General features: G+C 44.3%; 1 protein-coding gene across 3 annotated transcripts; it reads right to left on the bottom strand.

The window, feature by feature from the left end:
• Nucleotides 1–649: 649 nt before the first annotated feature.
• On the bottom strand, nucleotides 650–21,652 carry Ms4a18 (membrane-spanning 4-domains, subfamily A, member 18). 3 transcript variants are annotated; one of them, XM_006527428.2, is made up of 7 exons: nucleotides 21,518–21,652; nucleotides 16,893–17,363; nucleotides 15,029–15,154; nucleotides 12,325–12,381; nucleotides 5,521–5,631; nucleotides 3,961–4,074; nucleotides 650–1,081 (listed from the first exon to the last, which is right to left on the bottom strand). In XM_006527428.2, the coding sequence occupies exons 2-7, from the start codon at nucleotides 17,352–17,354 to the stop codon at nucleotides 917–919; spliced, it is 1,035 nt and encodes a 344-aa protein (XP_006527491.1). In that variant the 5' UTR covers nucleotides 17,355–17,363; nucleotides 21,518–21,652; the 3' UTR covers nucleotides 650–916. The 3 variants fall into 3 exon arrangements, with proteins under 3 accessions (XP_006527491.1, XP_006527492.1, NP_001238778.1); NM_001251849.1 differs by having other exon boundaries at nucleotides 651–1,081; nucleotides 16,893–17,366; nucleotides 21,518–21,589; XM_006527429.2 differs by lacking the exon at nucleotides 15,029–15,154 and having other exon boundaries at nucleotides 16,893–17,366; nucleotides 21,518–21,623.
• Between the last annotated feature and the right edge of the window lie 944 nt (nucleotides 21,653–22,596).

The following is a 22,596-nucleotide window of genomic DNA, read 5'->3' on the forward strand; positions in this document are numbered from 1 at the left end:
ACATGAGGTCTTGACTTATCTTCCTCTAAAACTGCCTTTACCTCAACAAAACAATGAAAACAGGAGAAACTGGAGATGTGGGAGTGTCCATACCACCCAGCCTTCCCTCCCCCAACCTCTGCAGGTTCAAGTAGCCCATGAGCCAGTGATCTGGCCAGTATGGGCAGCTCTCCCTCTTGCTAAATGATCCTTGTCCTTTCCTTTTCTTTGGATATGGCTGAAGCTGTCAATTCTGTTCATAAAATTCTGTTGTAACACTTTGTTGGGAAATACTACATAGCCTACTTAATGGAGTTGCTCTCATCCTGTTGTCATCCTTGAGAGGTCCTGTTCTAATTGCCCTGTGAAGTTTGAATTTCTTCCATTGCCCAACCCAGACAGATCTTTTTCTTGGGCATGAACGGCTTTCTTGTTACGGTTCCAGCAGGCAGTCTGGTGTCCATTTGGGGTCTCACTCATACACCCAAGAGTGCTGGGGACACATAGCAGGGTTAGGCAGTCCGTACATTCTGTGCTCCTCATGTTCCATGGGTGGGGGGACTTACCTTTCAGGATTAGAGTGGGGGGAGGGGAATTAAAGGCTGAACCAACAGTTGGCCTGTCTATTAGTTTAGAATTGGCTTCCCCCAATAAGCAACAAAACACAAAATGCAGCATTGTATGCAGTTTGTTAAAGTTAAAAGATAGCTAGAGTCAAAGGGAAAAAGGATTATGAATTAAAAAAAAGCACAATTAATAACAAACCAAAGGGAAGCTTAAGAGTAAAGAGGTGGAAAAAAAATGGATGTTCATCTTGGCCCAGAGGTAATGCCAAAGTCAAAGTCACAGGTGTTTCAAGGTGAAACAAAGATATTGTTGTAGCAGCGCTTCCTTTGAAATGTCATTGAAGTGGGCATTCTGTCAGCTATTCTGTCAACTATTTCTGGGCTACATCTTGGTATACTTGTTCAAGGGGAACATTACTGGGGAGGGTGGTCTGAACTGGGATGCTGGTGGTACTGTTTGGGATGGTGGTGTTGCCAGGTCCAGTGGTTGTGTTGACTGTGTTGCCACCAAATATGGTTGGGAACATTGTCATGTTCTGAAAGACAAAGGACAGGAAGCCCATCAGTATCCTTGGTAGTGAACTTTAAAAAAACGCTGTAACCTCCCCTTCCTCTTTCCATGCCTTGGGTAGACTTTCTCTCGTGGATGCTGGGCTCGGTCACATGACCTTCTTTGGCTAAGGAGACAACAACAGTAATGGGGATCTAAGCAGCAACCTGTGAAGATTTTACCTACTGCAGTTTGATCTTTCTCATTGATACAGAAAACAGTCTGCCTGACCTGATAGATGAGATAAGTAGCCCAGGGTTTTTCTGTCCACAGCCGGTTTACCTACTGCCAGACACGTGTGCATCTATCCAAGACCACCCAACACTGGGCATCTCAGCAAACAACTGTAGACTTGGCAATCCTAGCAAATCAGAACTGTCTGCAAGACCTAGAGGATCATTAGCTAAAGCCTGTAGTGTGAGCCATTACATCTTGGGGTTGTATTTCTGAAGTTACCAATGGATAAATAACATTCAAAGTAAATTTTAGGCCTAACAACAAATGTTAAATTAGAGTTAAACCACATGGAAAGGATTGTGTCTAATCAACCCTGTGCTAAGTAAGACTGTGTGTGTTTATGTGTGTGTGCACAGTGCGTGGGAATATGTGTGAATGTGTGTGCACGTGTGTATGGAGGCCAGAGATGTCACTGTGTGCTTCCTCAGCTGCTCTCCACTTTAGTTTTTGAGACAGGGTCTCTCAGTGAACCTGGAGCTTACTGATTGGCTAGATTGGCTGGCCAGTTAACTCCATCTACCCATCTTGGCCCCACCTTCCCTGATCCCCAGTTCTGGGGTTACAGACACATGCTGCAGACCTGCCTTTTGATGTGAGTGCTGGGTATCTGAACTCAGGTTCTTGCACTCATACAGCCAGCACTTTACTGACCGAGCCATGTTTCCAGTCTTTCATGAGGCCCTTGCCTATACTGAAAAGCTTCTAAAAGGCTTTTCTTATGGGCTTGGTCCCAGAGAAGTCAGATCTCAAAATAGGTGTTGGTAGATGGTAGAGAGAGGTCTATCTAGAACACAACTAAAGTTGAGGCTCTTGTCAAGTTGCAACATCCATAATCTAGTACATAAAACATCCACAGATACTTTTGAGGAAATTGTATTAGCAAAAGGAGTATTAACTGTGAGCGGACGTTGCTTAAAGTAAAAAAAAATGCTCAGAGAGTTGCACATCTTTCTTAAGATGGATGAGGGAGGCTCTTTCATTCAAGAAAGCAAAAATGTTACCAACAGAGCCAAGAGACTACAGATCAAGACCCCAGAGAACAGTGGATTAGGGAGACACATCTAGGAAGCAGCAGAAAGCAATGGCAGCTCTTTCCTCAAAGCTGAACTGATTCCTATCCAAGGAGTGCTCTTTGCCACCATGTGGGTAATATTGCTCCATAGGATTTCATTAAAAAGGTTTATTTTGTGCATAGGGGTGTTTTGTCTGCATGAATGCATGTATTTGCAGAGGGCAGAAGAGGGCATCAGATCCCCTGGAACTGGAGTTGTTTACAGTTGTGAACTGCCAGATGGGTGCTGGGAATTGAACCTGGGTCCTTTAGAAGAGCAGCCAGTGATCTTAACCCCTGAGCTGTATCTCACACATACATGACTGCTCCATAGGATTTTAGAATTTGTCCTGAGCCTTTTAGTCTTTCTCTATTGAATGAAAGAGTGGATTTGGGTTATCTGCTTCTTGTCTCACTAGACTCTGTTGGGTGTATAAATAAAAATTTTAAAATTATTATTGTAATTGTTTTGAGATAAGAGTCTCATGTTGTCCAGGTTGGCCTCAAACTTGCTAAGTAGCCAAGGGTGACCTTGAATTTCTGATTCTCCTGCCTCTACCTCACAAGTTCTGGGATTATAAGCATGCTCCACCATGCCTGGAGATCAAACCCAGGGTTTCCTGTAAGCCAACCAAGCTTCTTGTCTACATTTTAGTTTCTAGGTTGCAGTGTCAAGCAGATTCATAATCCAAAACTGGATCCTGGACATCAAGTATGGTGATGGAATTGGATGGAATGTGTGGGAATCCTGGGATGGAGATAAACGTGGTTTGATTCTTTTGGAAGTGTTAGTAACTCATTTGGAAAAAAAAATCTACAAATCCTCCTATGCATGCCTCTTAGGTAACTCTGTAGCTTTTCTCCTTCTAACTGGAGTTAGTCCTCTGCTCACAGGTACTAAGTGTGGCCACGTGAGTGACTTTGGCCATAGGACTTAATCAAGCAGGGCACAAGCAAGGGCTAGAGTGCTTGCCTGTGAGGGATTACATGTTTTTCCTGGGAATTCAGGTGCCTTATGAAGAAACTCAAGCTGGCATACTGGAGGATGAGCTATCACAGGAGCAGAAATGAACCATCCCACTAAGTGACCCGGGTACCAGCTTTCCTGAAGTCCATCTGGCAGCTGGCTGCAGAAAGAGTGATTCCACCAAAGAGTGATGATGTCAGTTGAAGAGGTAGTCATGTATCACAGTACAAATGGATGATATACAGAACCAAGAACCAAGTCAATCAGCGGTTCTCGACCTTCCCAAGGCTGTGGCCCTTTAAATACAGTTCCTCATGTTGTAGTGACCGCAAGCATAAAATTATTTTTTGTGGCTACTTTATAACTGTAATTTTGCTACTGCTAAGAATCATAATGTAAATATCTGATATGCAGGATATCTGACATGCAACCCCCTAGGTTAAAGCAGATGATTGCTGCTTTAAGGTACTTACTTGGCTTGGCAGTAGTTTGTTATTCGGCAAAACTTATCTGATACTTCCTCAATCCTGACTTCCCTCAAGCTCTGGTCACTCTTTGTTAAGCCTTCCCAGAGCAGACTCTGATTCCTGGAATCAAGCCCAACACTCACCTGAAAATGGGCGCAGCAGACAGCCTGGCATCCAAAATGTGAGGCTATGCAGGTGAGGATGAATTCAAGGAGGGCGAAGGGGAGGATACTACCAGCAGCTGCCTTCATAGAACTCTATAGGCAGAGAGGAAATGGGAGCATTTGAGTCTTCAGGGTTGACTGGATGACAGTCCACACATGTAGCCGTTCTAAAGCAACTGCCACGTGCCTCATCTGGAAGACTAGAGAGACGGCTTCTGTGTGTGGTGTATTGGTGTTGATGCTGTTGTTAACTTTGCCATATACATTCAGTATACCCCACCCTGTCAGCCACTGTATTTCTTTATTGTGGACTTTTATGACCACCAGAGCCCACTTTGCTCTTTGTACCACAAAGCCGGAAGCTCAAACAATCCTCTGGCATATCAGTCTTTCACTGATGACCTGTAGCTGTGTGTGTGTAAAATTCCTTGCCCCGAGGTCTTACTTACTTCCTCTCTCCACAAGAACTACTTGTTTGCTTCTGAGACAATCCCTAACTGTGATGGACCCCAACAGGTGCTCTGACCATGAACCTACATGGGGGGCCTGGGGTCCTTACTGTCAGTTGGGAGATGTACCAGTGAGGTCAGAACTGTCAACTCTGCCTGGCTCCTGGCTGTCTTAGCTTGCATGATCCCTATGGTTTTGTCTGAATCAGAGCTTTGAGGGCAGGACTGAGCTTGGTGTGCATTGGGCTGTGGCCCTGTCCACAGTGCATTGCAGAGGCAGGGTTTAGGAGTACTTCCTCTCCAATTTTCCTCTTCAGCAGAGGATGGGTCTCCAGGGTTTAGCATCAGATCAACTGGAACCCTAAGCTTTTGTTCTGCCTGACACTAGTATATACACTCTTTGGTGACAGAGGTGCCTATTGTCATACAGCCAATATTCAGACTAATTGATAAGATCAATCTTAATTCTTCATAAATCACAGTTTACCTTTTTAATAAGCTTATCCTGTTGCCTAGGGCTGGACTCCAGAGGTCAAAAACCTTGCCTGGTTTCCTGCCATGTCCTACCAAGGCCAAGTTCTGTCAACTGGATTCGGCTTCTTCTGGGGTCTACAGGGAAGCTCTCTCTTTGAGGATTTTCCTCACCTCTGTAGATGGGCCTCTGCTCTGCCAGGCTTCCTTAGTCTACTTCATTAGTTCTGAAGGGGGATCAGGTTGCAGCTTGAGACAAGTAGCCATATCTCTACCCCTCCTAGACCATTTCTCTCTTAATCTGAGTCCTCACTGTGGTATAGAAACATTGTGGCTGTTTTTAGCAGTTGCAGGGTTTTGATGGATGTTATGTATTTTATGGATCATATTAGGATGGAATTCTGTTGCAATTCCTTCATGCTCAAGAAACCGGGCAGTATAGCTAGGCAGTGGTGGTGCACACCTTTAATCCCAGCACTTGGGAGGCAGAGGCAGGCAGATTTCTGAGTTTGAGGTCAGCCTGGTCTACAGAGTGAGTTCCAGGACAGCCAGGGCTAACCATTGTGTAAGCTCTTCTGTTCCTGAAGAAGCATTGGGACTGGTCCATTGTAATGCTTACCATCAGAGGACTAATCTCACTGGGGTAAATAGACAACTGTACGATGATAATGATGATACCAGTCAAGGAGAAGATGGAACTGACAACATTCATGCCAATGCTGCTATTCACCTAAACATAAGGACATAAAGGGAGAGGAATGGTGAGCAAAGGTTAAGGGTCAGCATTTGGGAAAACTCAAGAAGTAGAGGATAAAAAGAACAGGACAGCAAGGAGAGGGTCAGGCTGGTTTGGAGCAGAAACCTGTTTATCCTGAAGGCAGTGAGACAATCATTTTGTCAATCCCCTTAGGGCAAGAACCATGCATTGGAAGAGTATTGACAGCTGGCTAAGCAGCCAAGGGAGACTGGTGTGGAGGCGAAGCGAGGAAGCTGGCCTGCTCTGCAGAAGAAAGAAGCAGCTCATTCTGAGAAGAGACACTGAGAGAGACAGGGACTCTGAGGGTGAAGGGGTCTGGAGCTTGGCTTGGCAAGTTTGGCTGGGGTAGATTTTCAAATGTGAAGGCTTGGCTTTGCCACGGTGAGATGTCAAGAACCTTTAATTGTTTACAGCCTAGCTCTACTCAAGCTGCTTCCTTAGTGGGGTTTTGGGGAAGAAAATTATATATATATATATATGTATGTATGTATGTATGTATATGTCACATTCGGGCTGAGTCTGGGCAGTGGCCAGACACAGAAATTGAAGGAGAGACCTCAATTAGACTTCAGACATCCAAGCTGGGCAGATCATGCTTTTAATCCCACAACTGGGAAGTCAGAGGGAGGCAGATCTCTGAGCCAGCCTGGTCTACAGAGTGAATTCTGAGTTCCAGTACAGCCAGGACTGCACAGAGAAACCCTGTTTCAAAAACAAACAAACAAACAAACAAACAAACAAACAAACAAACAAACAAACACCAAACCAAAACAGACAAAAACAACAACAAAAACCCAACTTCCCTCAACAAAACAAAACAAAACAAAAAAACCCAACTCCAACCAAAACAAACTGAAAAAAAAAGTCAGATATCTGAGGAAGATGGAGTCCGGAGAGAGGTCTCCCAGGGCATTGGGCTTCGCTGAGGTTGTGGGCAGTGTTTGGTGAGTCGTGTTGGAACATACGAGCTTAGTTCATGTTGGGGAGTTGAGGGGTGATCCTTTTCTAAGGCAGACCTGGGTAGCAGAAATTTGCCTTGCAGACCAGGGATTAGGAATTGGGAAATGCTTTAGTGAATAACTGGCCCTGGATTTACCACTTTCCTTAAGAGACAGAAACCATGTGGAAGCCAGGGGAAGAGGACCTGGCACCACCTCTGTTTAAGCTGAGGCCTCATAGGTTTTAGCACAAACCTTACTGTTTGAAATACATGCTCCTCTTCATCTAGCCTAGGTTTGGCTTTCTGTTTAATGCAGAACACCCCCAGGTTATTGCACAATACATTTTCATGACTTTTCCAAACTGCTAAGAGCTTCTTGCTTGTTTGTTTTGAGACATGATTCATTATGCAGCAGTAGCAAACACAACAGGTTATAGTGTAGCTTTGGAACCAGAGAATTCTGGGCTCAAATTCCAGCTTTGTCACATCACCGTGTGATTTGAGGCAATGCCTGACCTTTCTCTTGTGACATCTTGTCTCAATTGGAGTCAACTTTAATCTGAAACTGACACCACCTTTTCTATGCCCACCATGAAAAGTCCTTTGGGAACAGCACACCCAATGGGTAAAAATGTACAGATAACTTTGTTTCGGCTTCTGTTAAACTGCTTGCTTGTTCTACTTCCTCTGCAACTGCCAAATAGGATGTAGTTTTCTGTGTTCTTATTCTTTGAAACCTCCCTGTAAAATGCACTGGAGGCTGCTCTGTAAGAAGTATTTCTTTCCAGGCAGTTGCCTGCTGACTTAATGCAGACTCTTAACTTGTACTTTGGTTGCGCTGAGTGGTCTTTGGGTCTCTACCTTGCAACATATGGAGGCCACACTGAGATCCTTACAAGACCCTCACAAGTTTGATCAACTCCAGGTCTCAGTACAGATTGTGGACCACAGCAGCCAAAGACTCCTCCTATGGGGTGAGCAGTCTGAGATATTCTAGGGCTTCAGGAGAGATCTGCAAAGGTCTAGACCCTTCTGATACCCCTAAATTTCCTTCAATAAGAGTCATCTAGTCTGTCATCCCAGGAGGTAACTCTGGTTAAGGGGCCTTCTGGTTAGGACAGAAAGAAAAGGCTGGAGCTGGCTGCTGATACAATATCTAGAATCCGTGTGAGACATCACTGGATTCCTCTAGTCTGGCCAGGTTTATGAATGTGTGGTGGACATCCCTGGTTGTCTTCACTACGTGACTCTCTGTGTTTCTGTCAGTTCTGTTTTCCTGTATTGACCAGTGGCTTTATCTGGTGTGAGATGCCCCCTGCTTCAAGACCTGTACCCTCTTTGTTAGGGACCCAAATCTTTTTGCCTCTGCCAGGTTGCTCAGTGAAAACCCCAAACCACTAAACCTCCACTTGTCTCACTTCTGGAGTTCTCTCTTGTCTCATTGTTTGACTCCCTCTCAGCCAGAGGCCCCTGCCATCTAAGCAGAATGCACACAGGGAGAGAGAAATAGTTCCCTACACTGTCAGCTCCTTCTGGTACCTCCCCTACCTGCTCTAAGCAGCCTCACAGAAGGGAAAAAGTTCCCCTGGGCTGAGTCTGGTGGGAAAAGAGAATATTTTACTTCCTCCTCTTTCATGATTTATGTTCCCTTTCAATCAGTGAGCCATATAATTGGAAAACTCAAAACCCATGATTCTCTGAAAAAGACAGAAAAACTGCCTCTGGGATAGGTGAGAAGATTGCTGCCAGACAATGCAGCCCAGATAGAGCAGATTTTCCATTCTGTCCAACATTGACCAAACAGAGTTTAATCAAATTTCACTAGGCCCTTCTAAGAAAGATCAAAGGCAGCTGATAAAAAAGATTGCCTTTATCATCTAGTTGTTCTCAGATATTAGAAAAAAGTTTGTAAAGGTATAAGTAGGTCTCAGTTGCTGGAGATAAATCAAGAAATGGTTAACAATAGAGAGCCAAATGGAAGACTAGACCTTTTGCATAAACTAAAAGCCACTGTCACCTTCTCTGATGGAGAGATACAGACTTAGAGATACCCAGCAAATTTTGGTTTCTTGCCCTTTGTCAGAAGAATGACTCCTAGCTGAAAGTCCTGTTCCCAGTCAGAAGATAACTTTAGACTATCTCTCAGATTTACAACAAAGATTCCCAGGGGTATGGGCAGAAACCAACCTCCCAACACTAAGTCCCTATACTCATTTAATCAACCAGTTCAACTACTCCTGTCCAGATTAAACAATGATCCTGTAAACAAAAGGGAAATTTCAGTCCATATCAACTGGCTTAGAGAGACAGGCATCCTGGTACCCTGCCAGTCACCCTGGCATATACCTCTCCTGCCTGTGAAGAAACCCGGGACCTCTGATTAAGGAAAGTGATCGGAGAATCAAGACCATTCACCCCATAGTTACAAACCCAAACACACTCATGAGACTGATTCTTCTAGGGAAACAGGGGTTCACTGACTTTAGGCATTCTTTAGTCTCCCATTGGTAGAGGTGAGTCAATTACCTTTGCCTTTCAACAGACAGACCCAGATGGAGGTTACAGTGGGAAGCTTACTTGAAACAGGTTGCCCTACACTTTTAAAAATTCTCTAACCCTGTTTGATGAGATCATCTCATCTGATCTTCTGCCTTTCTGACAGAGGCTTCCTGGGACGTATTCTTACAATATGTAGATGACCTCTTCCTAAAAATTATTGTAAAAAGGCCACTGAGGGACTGCTGCAAGACAGACATTAGGCTACAAAGTGTTGTATAAGAAAGCTCAAATTTTGTACATCAGAGGCTACTTATCTTGGTAATTATCTAAGGAGAGGCAAAAGGAACCTGGCTCAGAGTAGGACTGTTGTCATACTTCATATCCCAGATCCAAAGACTAAGAGACAGGTTTGAATGTTCCTAGGTGTGCCTACATATTGCTGCCTCTGTATACCAGGGCTTGCAGAAATTGCAAGGCCTCCAAACACCAGCACAGAATGGGGTACTAAGCCTCTAATCTGGGCTGAGACTGAATAACAGGCATTTGAGGTTTTAAAAACAGCCCAGACTTTGGCTCTAACCCTAGCACTTCCAGGTGTGTCCAACTCTTTTTATCTATTGGTCTATGAAACAAAAGGCATTTAAAAAGGGGTTTTAACCCAAACTTTGTGGCCATGAAAATTCCTTGTGACATACCTGTCCAAACGATTGAACTCTGCAGTCTCAGGATGGAACATCTGCCTAAAAGCTATGGTGATGACTGCTAGTCTAGTTAAAAAATGTTAACTCTGGTCAGGTACCCCACGGCACGCCACACAGTTGAGGCTCTCCTCCAAGGAACACCAGAACTCTCGCTAATGCCTATGTGAACCAGTACCAAGTACTACTATTAGACTACTCTTGAGTCTGGCTTGAGAAATCCATTGCCAGCAATGTATTTCTTTCCTGATGATGACCAGTAGGTGTTCATTCATGACTGTCTTGAGGTGACATCCTCCTGAAAGATCCTGATGCAGTGCTCTACACAGATGGGAGTAGCTTAATTAAAGATGAAACTAGGTACATGGGGGCTGTAGTAATTACTTTAACTAGAACGATTTTGGCTCAAGACAGATAACTCAGCTCAGATACCAGAACTGACTGATATGACCTAGGCTCTCAGATGGGGAAAAGGAGAGTCCACTACTACATACAGAGGTAGTCACAATACTTTTACTACCATGCATGTCCACATAAGATCTATAGAGAAAGAGGACTTCTCACCACTGAGGAAAGGACATTAAAAACAAAGAAAAAAGATCTTGGCCCTCCTAGAGGCTATATAGCTTAGTTGCTTCACTCCCATGGACATTAATACAATGACTCCATTGAGGTAAGGGGCAATGAGACCACTGGCCTGGCTTCTAGACAAATGACCCTAAGGCCAGTGGATTCTATTGATGTTCTGGTGATTTCTGGCGATATACTTTGACCCAGTGTTGCCTGAGACTCCATAGTACAAGCAAGAGGTAATAGAGGATGAAAATAATGAAAAAGGACTGTTCAAATGTATAAATTGATGGAAGACACAGAGAAAAGATCACTCTCCTCAAACAACTGGCAGGACTCTGGTAACAGACCTTCATCCTCATTTGAGGTTCAAAAACTTTCTGAGTTGCTTAGATCAAATTACTCAGACCTCCTTCTTTAGCTTTGCTTTGGGCCCATTGCACTGAATATAGGGAGGGATTTGTCCTCTATGAGTTTATGTTTGGAGGAAACCTCCTCTCCTCCACTCCTTCCCCAGTTCAGAGACCAACAGTTGGCAGAACTCTCTAACCATTTCTTTCTTAAGTCACTACAGGCCCTCTAGGCTTCCATAAAGGTTCTTTACTGGACTATCAGAGAGACCCAGCTGACCTCCGAGTCCAACCTCAGTTTCCCCCTGTTCAAGCCCAGTGATACTATCTGGGCCAAGCAGAGAGTCAAATGGTCTGAAAACAACTTGGAAAAGACCCTACACTGTGATTCCCTCCATTTTTGTGGCTGTGAAGGTAGCTGGCATTATTATGCCACGGATCTACCACATCCAGATCAAGAAAGCCAAGCCATGATAATGATGCCAAATGGACTATTTTCAGACTAAGGGCAGAATTAAAATTAAGGTTTCATTGGCCCTGACTTTATGTTCTCTTGAGCCTTGTGTTTGGTATGAGTGGAAGGCCATGGTACAACTCCCACTGCTTTCAGGCCAGGACCTGGGAACTAAGGAGGAAGATAGATACAGGGAGGTGATAGAGCAACTACAGATCAGAAACCCATATTCCTTCTTGACCATAGCTTATTGATGCCCACTTTAAGTATTTGATGGTATCAGAAAAAGAAAAGATGTGGAGGTTTATCTTTTGAGATAGAAATATAGAATTTACAATTCTATGCATACTCTGTGGCTGGGCTCCCTAGTTGCCAAGGACAAGGAAGTTTTTGTTGTAAAAATTGGGGTTGTAAAACAGATCAAATTAACAGTGGGGCCTTGCACTTAAAGTTTCATGGGCAGTTATGTAAAACAAATGATTAATTCAGTCAAATCAATGGTCCTCAGGGGCAACTACACCTCCTTACAGCAGGATAAGTCTGCAATTTAACTCATTCACTAAGACTAGTGGGAAACATGACAGGACAAACCATCTTGTCTCAGCTGGAGGAATCTGTGGTTTAATCTGAAATGGACTCCCTAACTGCACCCCATTTTCTACCCCTGCTGGGAAAAATCCTATGTGAAAAAACTCAACCCTGTTCTAGAAACTCAAGATCAAATGCCCAGCTAACTGCATGTTTTGGCTTCTGTTAAACTGCTTGCTTGCTGTACTTCCCCTTGCAACTGTCAACAAAGATGTAGTTATCTGTGTTCTTTGTCTTTAAAGGCTCTCTGTAAAATGCACTGGGGGCTGCTCTATGAGAAGTGTTTCCAGGCAGTCACCATCTGGCTTAATGTAGACTCTCAACTTGGACTTTGGCTGTGTTGAATGGTCCTTGGTTCTCTACCCTAAAATACTCTGCTCAGTTTCTTCTCTACAACATGAGAGAACAAAACATCATAGAGTTGTGAGGATCAGGTGAAATACAGTGTGTAAACATCCTGAGCCTAGTGTCAGACTGCAGGGTTACTGTGAGATCTTCTTGCCCAAGTGTAGGAAAAAGCATAATCTAAGACTCATAGGTCATCAAAGAAATGGCATAATGACTTACCACACAACTGTTGGAATTCTTTTCAGCCAAGACTGACAAGGATCCAGAGATGATAAACTACATAGACATAGAAAAAAAAAAGAACATGTCATTAAATTTCAAACATCTTGTTTCTCAGACATGTAAATCTGTGTGCTTTCTCTTAACACTATCACTGTCCCAAACTTTAAGTGGCATTCTACCTTATGCCATACAGGATACCCTAAGCCAGGGACTTTCAACCTTCATAATGCCATGACCCTTTAATACACTTCCTCATTTTGTGGTGACCCTCCCCCAATCATAAAATTATTTCATTGATATTTTATAACTGTAATTTTGCTGTTATGAACTATGATGTAAATAACTATAAAGCTCAATGTGTGTTATATGTAAATTGTACAACCTGGAGTTTTTGATGGTCTTAGGTGACCCTCATGAAAAGGTCATTCACTCTCAAAGGGGTCATGACCCACAGGTTGAGAACCATTGCTCTAAGTCATTCATTATTACAACTCTCTGAGTAGGTATCTTCAAGTGCATGGTGGGCCATACCATTGTCCAAACTCATTCACTGCTGACACTGTCCTATTCTTGACTATAATCTTGTCCTAGGAGGTTAGGGGCAGGGTTGCCTGGTGGTTATAGTACTGAAGTTGTAAGAGAGGACATCAGGGCTCCTCTTTTATATCTGCTACTAATTCATCTTGCTGTGTTCCTAGACCAGCCCGATAGTCCTAACAAGGTCCCTGTTTTCACACAGTTGATCTTTCTGTACTGTTGAATCTGTTTTCATCTCATCTCATTGTAGTAACAATAGTTGCTGTATACTTTATTTTGTATTACTGAGGATAGAACCCAGGTCCTGTACATGCTGGGGGAGTACTTGACTCCTGAGCCATATCCTTAGTCTTGTATTTCTTTCTTGCGAGAACCACCGAGATAAAACACTTCTAAATGGCTAAGTGTACTGCCATTGTACAGTCAGAAAGCTTTGAACTGGATGATCTGAAACCTCAAAATAATAAGTTTCCCTAGATCATTGAGTCTGGGGGACTGAAACCTAAAACTTAGCTGAAATCTAAGAACTTAGGAGAAGAGAATGAAATAAAGCTATATATGGTATAATAGTGTCTTTTTAGTAGATGATATAAGAGTCTACACAGAAATTCTAATAGATCTGAAAGTCACTAGAATGAATAAGAAGGCACTGTTATTTCACCAGCTAGAAGATCAATGTTCAGGTGCCAATTGCTTAGCTGGTGTGGTAGAGGGAGAAGAAACTTATTAGTGGAGCAGTGTGCAAGTTTTGTAAGTAGCTCAGGAGATGTAGTTTTTGAGAATCCTCACTCATGTGACACAGCTGCCTGGCTGTGTCAGAAAAATATCCGAAGATCCCAATTAGCCCGCCTCCCAATAAGCCTAGAAGATTAACCAATCTCTTAGGCACGAGCTCAGTCTTCACCCAGTTTCTGCCGTATGAAATGTCCCTAGGTGTGCTTTTCCTGTTGTTGGAAGTACCTCTTACCTTTTCTGGCTACCCAGGCTTGAAGGTTCTGCTTACTTTCTGATTATATATATATTTTTTTATAATAAAATCCCTCTTAAACTCATCCTTTATTACCTGTAAATTTCATTCAAATTTTCCAGGCACAGAGTCACTGTCCTGACAGAAGTTTCATATGGGCCTGAGTGACCTGCACCCTAACTTCCAAGTTAAGCCCCTCAAGAGATAGTCTCTGTCCTTCTGAAAGAACCTTGTTTCTCCTATTCCCCCGGCTTTCATATACACACTGCTGTGCTGGCAAATGCTTGCTGCCTGCTGGTGAGGTATCATAGAGGGGAAGGCCTTGATCAGGGCTGTTTACCTGTAATAGCCAATTTCCTATCACCAAATGGCTGGGCAACTTGCTTAATTAATTAATTAATTAATTCCTGAAAAGTTTGCAGTTACTTTCATGATTGGGAGGTAGACACTGTGTATAACGTGAAACTCCGTGGACTTCAGCTTACATATATTATGATATTACAGTAATGTGCATCAAGGGATTACAATTATTCTGGGCATCCTATGCTGGAGGAAGAGAAAGGCTGAGGCTTGGTGCCAGTTAAGAAGAACTTATGTCCTAGGAGATTTCATGTAGCTCTGCCAGCTTGTCAGCTCACTTTGCGGGACAGACTGGAGCTGAGTCAGTGATGGGCCAGCTATGGATAGGACCACACCATGACCAGCTATGGATAGGACCACACCATGGCCATGACTGGGTAGTTATGTGTACTCCTTACCCTCTACTTAAACCTAAACCCCTAAGGAGGATTTTGGGGAGGTGTCTCTGGGCTCTTTATTTGTTCCTCTTCTCACTGTGGTCACAGTGCATAGATTATCTTTCTTATCTTCTTTACTATGGCCCATCTCTTCAGTAGGCCTATTAAGGGTGGTTGGCAGAGCTTGGCTTATGAGTGCTGAATAGTCCAGGCTCTGATCCTAAAAGCTCTGGTAATAATATGGTAATGAATATTTGTAGCCAAAAGCTCCTTATAGTCAGGAGGCAGTGTTGTCAAGGCAGGAGTATAGGTGAGTCCCCCAGCCCTCAGCAGCACCTGCAGACTTCTAAGCTGTAAGGGTTCTATGCCTGGGAGTGGGGTCCAAGGGTCTTCTCATTTCTTTTCCTCCCCAGTTCCCCTCTGATGACTTAGAAAGGAGGCCACACAGCCTTGTACTCACAGACAGGCCTCCCCAGATCAGGTACCCTGAGACCCCCAGCAAAGGAACCACGAAGAATTGAGTGTTGTAGAGTTGAGGGTTGACTGCAGAGAAGATATGAAATAGGCCAATGAGGATCTGGATGGCCTGTGGGGAGAGCAGAGAGAAATCTGGTGAGAGAGCAAGTGGGGTTGTGGGCTGCTGAGCTGCTCTTTGCCACCTTGGCTGTGCTCCAGAGCCACTTGAGGTATGAGTGGGATTGGGGTTCACCTAGCTCAACATCTAGACTAGACCAGCATCTCTGAGTGGGGTCTGTTCCAGATGTGTTTTAAAGCCACGCAGGTGACACCAATGGGTGGCTTGAGTAATGAGAAGGGTAAAATTATTCAGAGCAGTTCTCTTTTTGAACGTGGGTCTCCAAATGCTTGTAAATCATCAGCCACCAGAATTTATAGTCATGTCACCAGTATTAATTAGCAGGATAAAAGGCATAATACAGAATTAGAATGTCTATGCAACATAATCATTGTTTACCTTCCCACATACAGTTATAGCCTTCCTGGCGCTTGGGATTAGCATTTGGATCCCTGATACAGTTTTACACACTTTAAGCAGTGGCTCTGATAAATTTGGGATAAAAATATAGAAAAGAAGTGAGGGGTTGGGGCATGTATTAGCCCATGTACAGATACTATGATGAAATACCAAATGGTGGGCAATTTGGATAAGAAAAAGAAAGTCTATTTGGCTCATAGTTTTGGGACTGTCAGTTCAGGCCAGCTCTGATGGGGGCTCTCTTGGCTTTGCCGTTGTGCTGAAAATTGTATCATTGTGGGAGAACATGCAAGAGGGAGAGAGTAAATAGTGAACTGAAAGCCAGAGGGGTTGAGGGAGGGCAGTCTTGCTCCTGTGAGAACTATTAAGAGGTTCTGCAAGGACTACACAAATTTCTTCTGAGCCCAATGACCTAAATACCTCAAGCTAAGCCCTACCTCTTAAAGGCTCTCTGGCACCTCCCATCATTACCCACTGGAGACAAACCTTCTGACATGTGAAGCCTTGTAGGGCATAAGCTAGACATATCTCTACTGTGGTAGGGTTTTGATGAGTCTGTTTCCTTCCTGACCCTTCCCTTATCCTCTAGGAGGGTTGCAACCTCTCAAAGGAGGCAGGGCCTTTTGCACTCTTTGAGCACCAAATGTGTCTCATGGTAATTGTCAGAAGGTACAGTTACAATAGCTGCCATGAAGTGAATACCCACCCCACCAGGTCTTTGAGAACTGTGTCCTGGTTATTGCTATCTTCTCATGGAGTGTGCTCCATGCTGAGTGAGGGAGTGCACTGAGATGAAGAACTTGTTATGATCCAATCATCCTTCCAGCCAGTCATTTTACGAGGAGTTGGCTGGCATCTATTAGCAGAGCATAGAACCAATCTTGTTTCTGCCTCAAAAAATAGGATAGAGTTGAGCTTTTCTGGGTGCCAAGTGAAATTAGAGGTTTCTGAAAAGAGGCAGGAATATCCCTGGTGGAAGAGGATTAGCAACCTCAGAGGCATTAGGATGCAGAGGAGCTTACTTATGAGAGGCAGTGACTGAGGTTCTAGGAAGCCCTGGCCACTTGCCTGGGTCAATGGTTTTTCTAGTGAAATTGCCACTGATAGTTAGGAAAGGAATGGCTGGTCAATATTATAGCCTCCCTCAAAACACATGGAACGAACTGGGGAGCTGAGGAATGCAGGGAGGGATTGCCATTTGTGGGGTTATCCTAGCCATAGCCTTTAGAAGCTATGACCTCCTTTGCCCTCTGACCCCATCGAAGGCACAGACTTACAAAGTCCATGAAGGAATGGACTTACGAAGCTGGAGAGATGATGCCACACTCACCCCTAATGTTCTGACCTCTTCATTTATGAATTTCTTGGGATTAAATTCAGGAAAAGTCATAAAGGACATGTTCCACTGGGGAAGGCTTGAGGTCTGTGTTGGCCCGGGGACAGTGTTCAGGGGATTCTGAGGGTCTCCAGGCGGGATCTGGACACTTGTTACTTCTGGTGAGTACTGGATTACTCCTGGTGGAGCCTGCACGCCAGCCATTCCTGCTGAATACTGTAGTCCAGTGGGCCCAGCCTGCAGGCCTGTTGTTCCAGCGGGATTCTGGATCATGACCTGTGGGTTCTGGAAGTTTGCACTCCCTGGGTTATACTGGAGCATTGTTGCTGAGGCTGGGTAGGTGGTGGTTTTTCCCAAAGGCTGCTCATGGCTTCCAGAGACCACAGCATATGTAGGCTGCATAACTTGGACATTACTGGGGACGGTGACAGCAGACACATTCTCTTGATTGCTCATGATGCACAGCTGCTACAAAACACACAAGATACAATTTCCACCGAAAACCCAACAGTCCCTCTTAATCCTTATTTCTGTTATTGTCTTCACTAAAATGCAAGCCTATTATGTAAGCTAAGAGTCTTTGTTTCCAGGAATGGATACAGAAAATATGGTAGATTTATACAATGGAGTACTACTCAGCTATTAAAAACAATAAATTTATGAAATTCTTAGGCAAGTGGATGGATCTGGAGGATATCATCCTGAGTGAGGTAACCCAATCACAAAAGAACTCACATGATATGTACTCACTGATAAGTGGATATTAGCCCAGAAACTTAGAATAGCCAAGATACAATTTGCAAAACACATGAAACTCAAGAAGAAGGAAGACCAAAGTGTGGATATTTCATTCCTCCTTAGAATGGGGAACAAAATACCCATGGAGGGAGTTTCAGAGACAAAGTTTAGAGCTGAAATGGAAGGAAGAACCATCCAGAGACTGCCCCACTTGGGGATCCATCCCATTAACAGCCACCAAATCCAGACTCTATTGTATATGCCAGCAAGATTTTGCTGAAAGGACCCTGATATAGCTGTCTCTTGTGAGGCTATGCCAGTGCCTGGCAAATACAGAAGTGGATGCTCACAGTCATCTATTGGATGGAACACAGGTCCCCCAATGGAGGAGCTAGAGAAAGTACCCAAGGAGCAGAAGGGGTCTACAACCCTATAGGAGGGGCAACAATTTGAACTAACCAGTACCCCGAAAGTTCGTGTCTCTAGCTGCATATGTAGCAGAAGATGGCCTAGTCAGAGGAGAGGCCCTTGGTCTTTTGAAGATTATATGCCCCAGTACAGGGGAATGTCAGGGCCAGGAAACAGGAGTGGGTGGGTTGGGGAGCAGGGCGGTGGGAGGGAATAGGGACTTTTGGGATAACATTTGAAATTTAAATGAAGAAAATATCTAATTAAAAAAAAAAGAGGGGCTGGTGAGATGGCTCAGTGGGTAAGAGCACCCGACTGCTCTTCCGAAGGTCAGGAGTTCAAATCCCAGCAACCACATGGTGGCTCACAACCATCTGTAAGGAGATCTGACGCCCTCTTCTGGAGTGTCTGAAGACAGCTACAGTGTACTTACATATAATAAATAAATAAATCTAAAAAAAAAAAAAAGAGTCTTTGTTTCCTTGGGGTCCATATTCAAATGAGCTGGGACTTCTTGAAAGACCAGGTATCTGAAAATTTATTTAATTTAATTTTTTATGTGTATGGGTGTCTTGCCTTCATTTATGTCTATGAACCATGTATGTGCCTAGTGTCTGAAGAATCTAGGGCATCAGATTTCATGGAACAGGGGTTACAGGTGGTTGTGAGCTGCCATCTGGGTGCTGGGAATTGAACCATGCAAACACAGTGCTGGCTTCGGTTCATCTATATTTCAGCTGCTATTTCTAGGGTACCGAGGAGTCTGAGAATGGCCTCTCATTTCCATCTTAGGTGTCTGAGATTTCTGGAAGAGAATAATGTGACTGTGGTCCCTACTTAGGTAGATCTGGAGGATGTCTTATTTTCCCTATGTTGATGAGGAAGGATGCCTGGGAGGAGGCAGCCAGTCTCCTTAGCACATTAAGGACATATGTAGAAATATTTTCCACTCAGATGAGGAAAAAAAAATCACCTGTTACTATCCTCTTGTGTTTAACGCTTTGGCACGTAAATTGTAGATTCTTGCTGGCAGGTCGTCAAATGCTTTGACCCAAAATAAGGTGAACTGGATTCTAGCATGATGCAAGCAAAAAGCTTTCTGGACTCTCTAGATGACAAATACCAAGTAAACTCATGATAGTGCTTTATGGTGCCAGCAGGTGCCAGAGTGAGGAAAATACCCCAAAGGGCTGATATCAATGTGACTCTGCTGGCTGCTGGACTGTCACCTTTCACTACTGATCACCCAGATAAGGAAGCCACAGGCAAGGCAGCATCAGGGTCCAGAGGTCAGACAGCTCCAGGTCTGTTTCACAGTTTCTGCTTTTATGACCTGCAGGTGTAAGGGCACTAGCTCTGTGAAATGTAGATATAGACTTGTCCTTCCAACAAGCCCTCAAGTCCTTCCTTGGGGCTCTCACCTCCAGCACAGGAAAGCACTCTTAGCTCAGTGTTTGTTGAAGAGTAGCAGCCATCTGCAACAGAAAGACTACTCTCTGAACCCTACCATTCCCTCAGACTCCGAACTGTTTTATTTCTAATATTAAGTCAAGTGGATCTTAAAACGTTGTCTCTAGGTCAGCAATGCAGGTATCACTTGGTAAAAATTCAGAACATATCCAGATTTTCCTTGTAAGACCAAGCTAGTTTCTGAGGCCTTTTGCAATTTTTCTTGTCTGTAAGAAAAACACCTGGCAGGACTGTGGATGTAGCTTGGTGGGTAGAATGCTTGCCTTGTGTGCATGAAATCCTGGGTTCTATCCCCAGCATCATATAAACTGGGTGTGGTAGCATGTGCTTAGAGTCCCATGCTTAGGGAGGTGAAATCAGATTCAGAAGTTCAAGGTTGTTCTCTGCTATTGAGGCCAACCTGGGATATGTGAGGCCCTGTCTTGAAGCTAAACCGAGAAAACAACAGCAACAAAACACTTGTCAATTTGGGGCTGCACAGGCTCATGATACAAGCTCCTTAGGAGTCTGAGGTAGGAGATTGCAACTTCAAGACTTATTTATATTACAGAGCAATTTCAAGATGACTTGGACCACTTAATAAAATGTTGTCTCAAAATTAAAATGACATAAAACTAAAAAGGCCCGGAAATGCTGTGTGGTGCCAGAGCTCAGTGCACGAGAGGGCCTGGATTCAATCCTCAGCACCCATTAAAAAATGAACAAGAGACTTGCCTGTCATTGGTCTGACACCTGACAGCCAAGGAATTCCCCCTGATGTCTCCCTCATTTCCATATCCCCTGTGATTCCACTAAGCCTCATGGGGACCATGGTTCTGAAGGGGGAATGACTTGCCACACAGCTCTCAGGAGTGGGCTTGGAACCCAGGCTTATCTCCTTGTTACCACCGTGTTTTAACTTCTGTAGAAGAATTCTGTGCCTGTCAGGTGACACAAACCATGAATGTTCAGCTGTAAGAACATCCTGTGTCAAGCATCCCTGGCCTTCTCTCAAGAACTCCAAGTTCTCCAGGGAGGTGATGGATAGTAACAACTGTAGCAACTGCAGATTATGTCTCACAGCCCTACTGATATGATAAGCAACACCTCCGGCCATGTACTATTACTATCGAGGGTCTGAGAGGTTAGCTAACCTGAGCACAGTCATAAAGAAATGCTGAAGCTAAGGTTTGCTTTTTGAGACAGAGTCTCACGTAGTCCAGGCTATCTTTGAACTTATTACATAGCTAAGGATTCTCCTACCTCCACCTCCCATGATTACTACCGTGCCTAGTTTATGTGGAGCTGAGGGTGTGTGTGCCAAACCTAGGGCTCTGTGCTTTCTAGGTAGATATTCTACTGTAACCAGGAACTGAGATCCTGATGGTTTGGATGGAAGATCTGTCTGCCTTTCATACTACGCTGAATGCTATTCTCTTTTCCATGCCATAGGAAAATGGGTTAGCTTTGTCTTTCCTCTTTTTTTTTTTCATAAAAGGTTCCTTGTTATTCAAGAGCAATATCGTTGTACACATGGTGATTGATACAGCAGCTGAGCCCTGGGCTGGGCTCCAGAGGACCTGATAGGAACAAAGGAGGTTGTTCTTTCCCACCAATTCTTGGCTGAGTTCCTAAACAAACCTGACCACCATGCATTTAACCAGATGGTTTCAGGGAGTGGTCATCCAAAAAGCCAGTGGTCATTCCTCTGCCTCCACCATGGGCATCCAGCTTTCTGTCCTGGGTGTCCAGCCTTCTGTCCTGGGACTACTCTGCTCAGGCAGATGGAGAACTAGCTCCAGGAACCTGCTCTGATTCTTCAGCAGCCTCCCAGATGGCTGAGCAATAGTCTCAGAGGTTGGGTTGTTGTGAGCTCCCACCATACATCAGTGTACAGTCTATAGGGGTCTCCTGATTCCTGCAGCTCCCAAAAGACCTTTCCAGAGCTTGTCCAGGTCTTGGAGCCCTCTTGATAGGGTCCAAGCTCTGTCAAGACTCTATGAAGGAATTCCCAGAAATCTTACCTTGAGTCCTGGCAAGTCTGTCTCCTTCTTTAGGCCCTGGCAGTTCCTGCAGCTGCTTTAGAAATTTCTCACAAGGGAAGAAATAATAGGTTTCTCTTTCAAGCTCCAAAGTCCTCCTTGAAGTTTCACCGAGAGCCAATGAATATAATGTCAGGCTCCCACCTTGAATTTATCTGCACCTCGGAGTATTTATGACCGTGTCTAGAATAGGATTCTGTGTGAGCATTCCAAAGTCTGCCTCTGAGAAAGTGTAACATGCAGAATGTCAGAGTGTACTGGCTGTTTTTTTGTGTCAACTTGACACAGGCTGGAGTTATCACAGAGAAAGGATCTTCAGTTGGGGAAGTGCCTCCATGAGATCCAGTTGTGGGGCATCTTCTCAATTAGTGATCAACTGGGGAGGTCCCTTGTGGGTGGTGCCATTCCTGGACAAAACATCATGACAAGGAAGCAAGTTGGGGAGGAAAGGGTTTACTCAGCTTACACCTCCAAACCCCTGTTCATCACTAGAGAAAGTCAGGACTGGAACTCAAGCAGGTCAGGAAACAGGAGCTGATGCAGAGGCCATGGAAGGATGTTTCTTACAGGCTTGCTTCCCCTGGCTTGCTCAGCCTGCTTTCTTATAGAACTGTGATTTTAGTTTGAGTATATAGGGTGAAGCTGGGTCACAAGAATGACCTCGTTGTCCTCATTGCCACCCTCATGTTTTGCCTGTGATCAGTATAATAGGAGTAACAGGGTACAGGAGCCACACAGCCTGGACTGTAGCAGAAGAAGACACGAATAAGAATCCAGTTCTATCATTACCAGTTAGGTTTTGTCAATAGGACACAAAATCTAGGGTCACTTGGGAAAGAAGGAGTCTCAGTTGAGGAACTGCTTCCATCAGATTAGTGTGTGGGCGTGTCTGGGGCAGGCATTCCTTATTGCTATTTGATGTAAGAGGACCCAGCCCTCTGTGGGGATTGCTGTTCCTAGGCAGGTGGGCCTGGGCTGTATAAGAAACAGCCCAGCACACCAGAGGAAACTAGTTAGCAGTGCTCCTTTGTGCTCTCATTTTAGTTCCCATACCCTGGTTC

The sequence above is a fragment of the Mus musculus genome, chromosome 19 (genome assembly GCF_000001635.26).
Source record: "Mus musculus strain C57BL/6J chromosome 19, GRCm38.p6 C57BL/6J".
NCBI classification, from domain to species: Eukaryota; Metazoa; Chordata; class Mammalia; order Rodentia; family Muridae; genus Mus; species Mus musculus.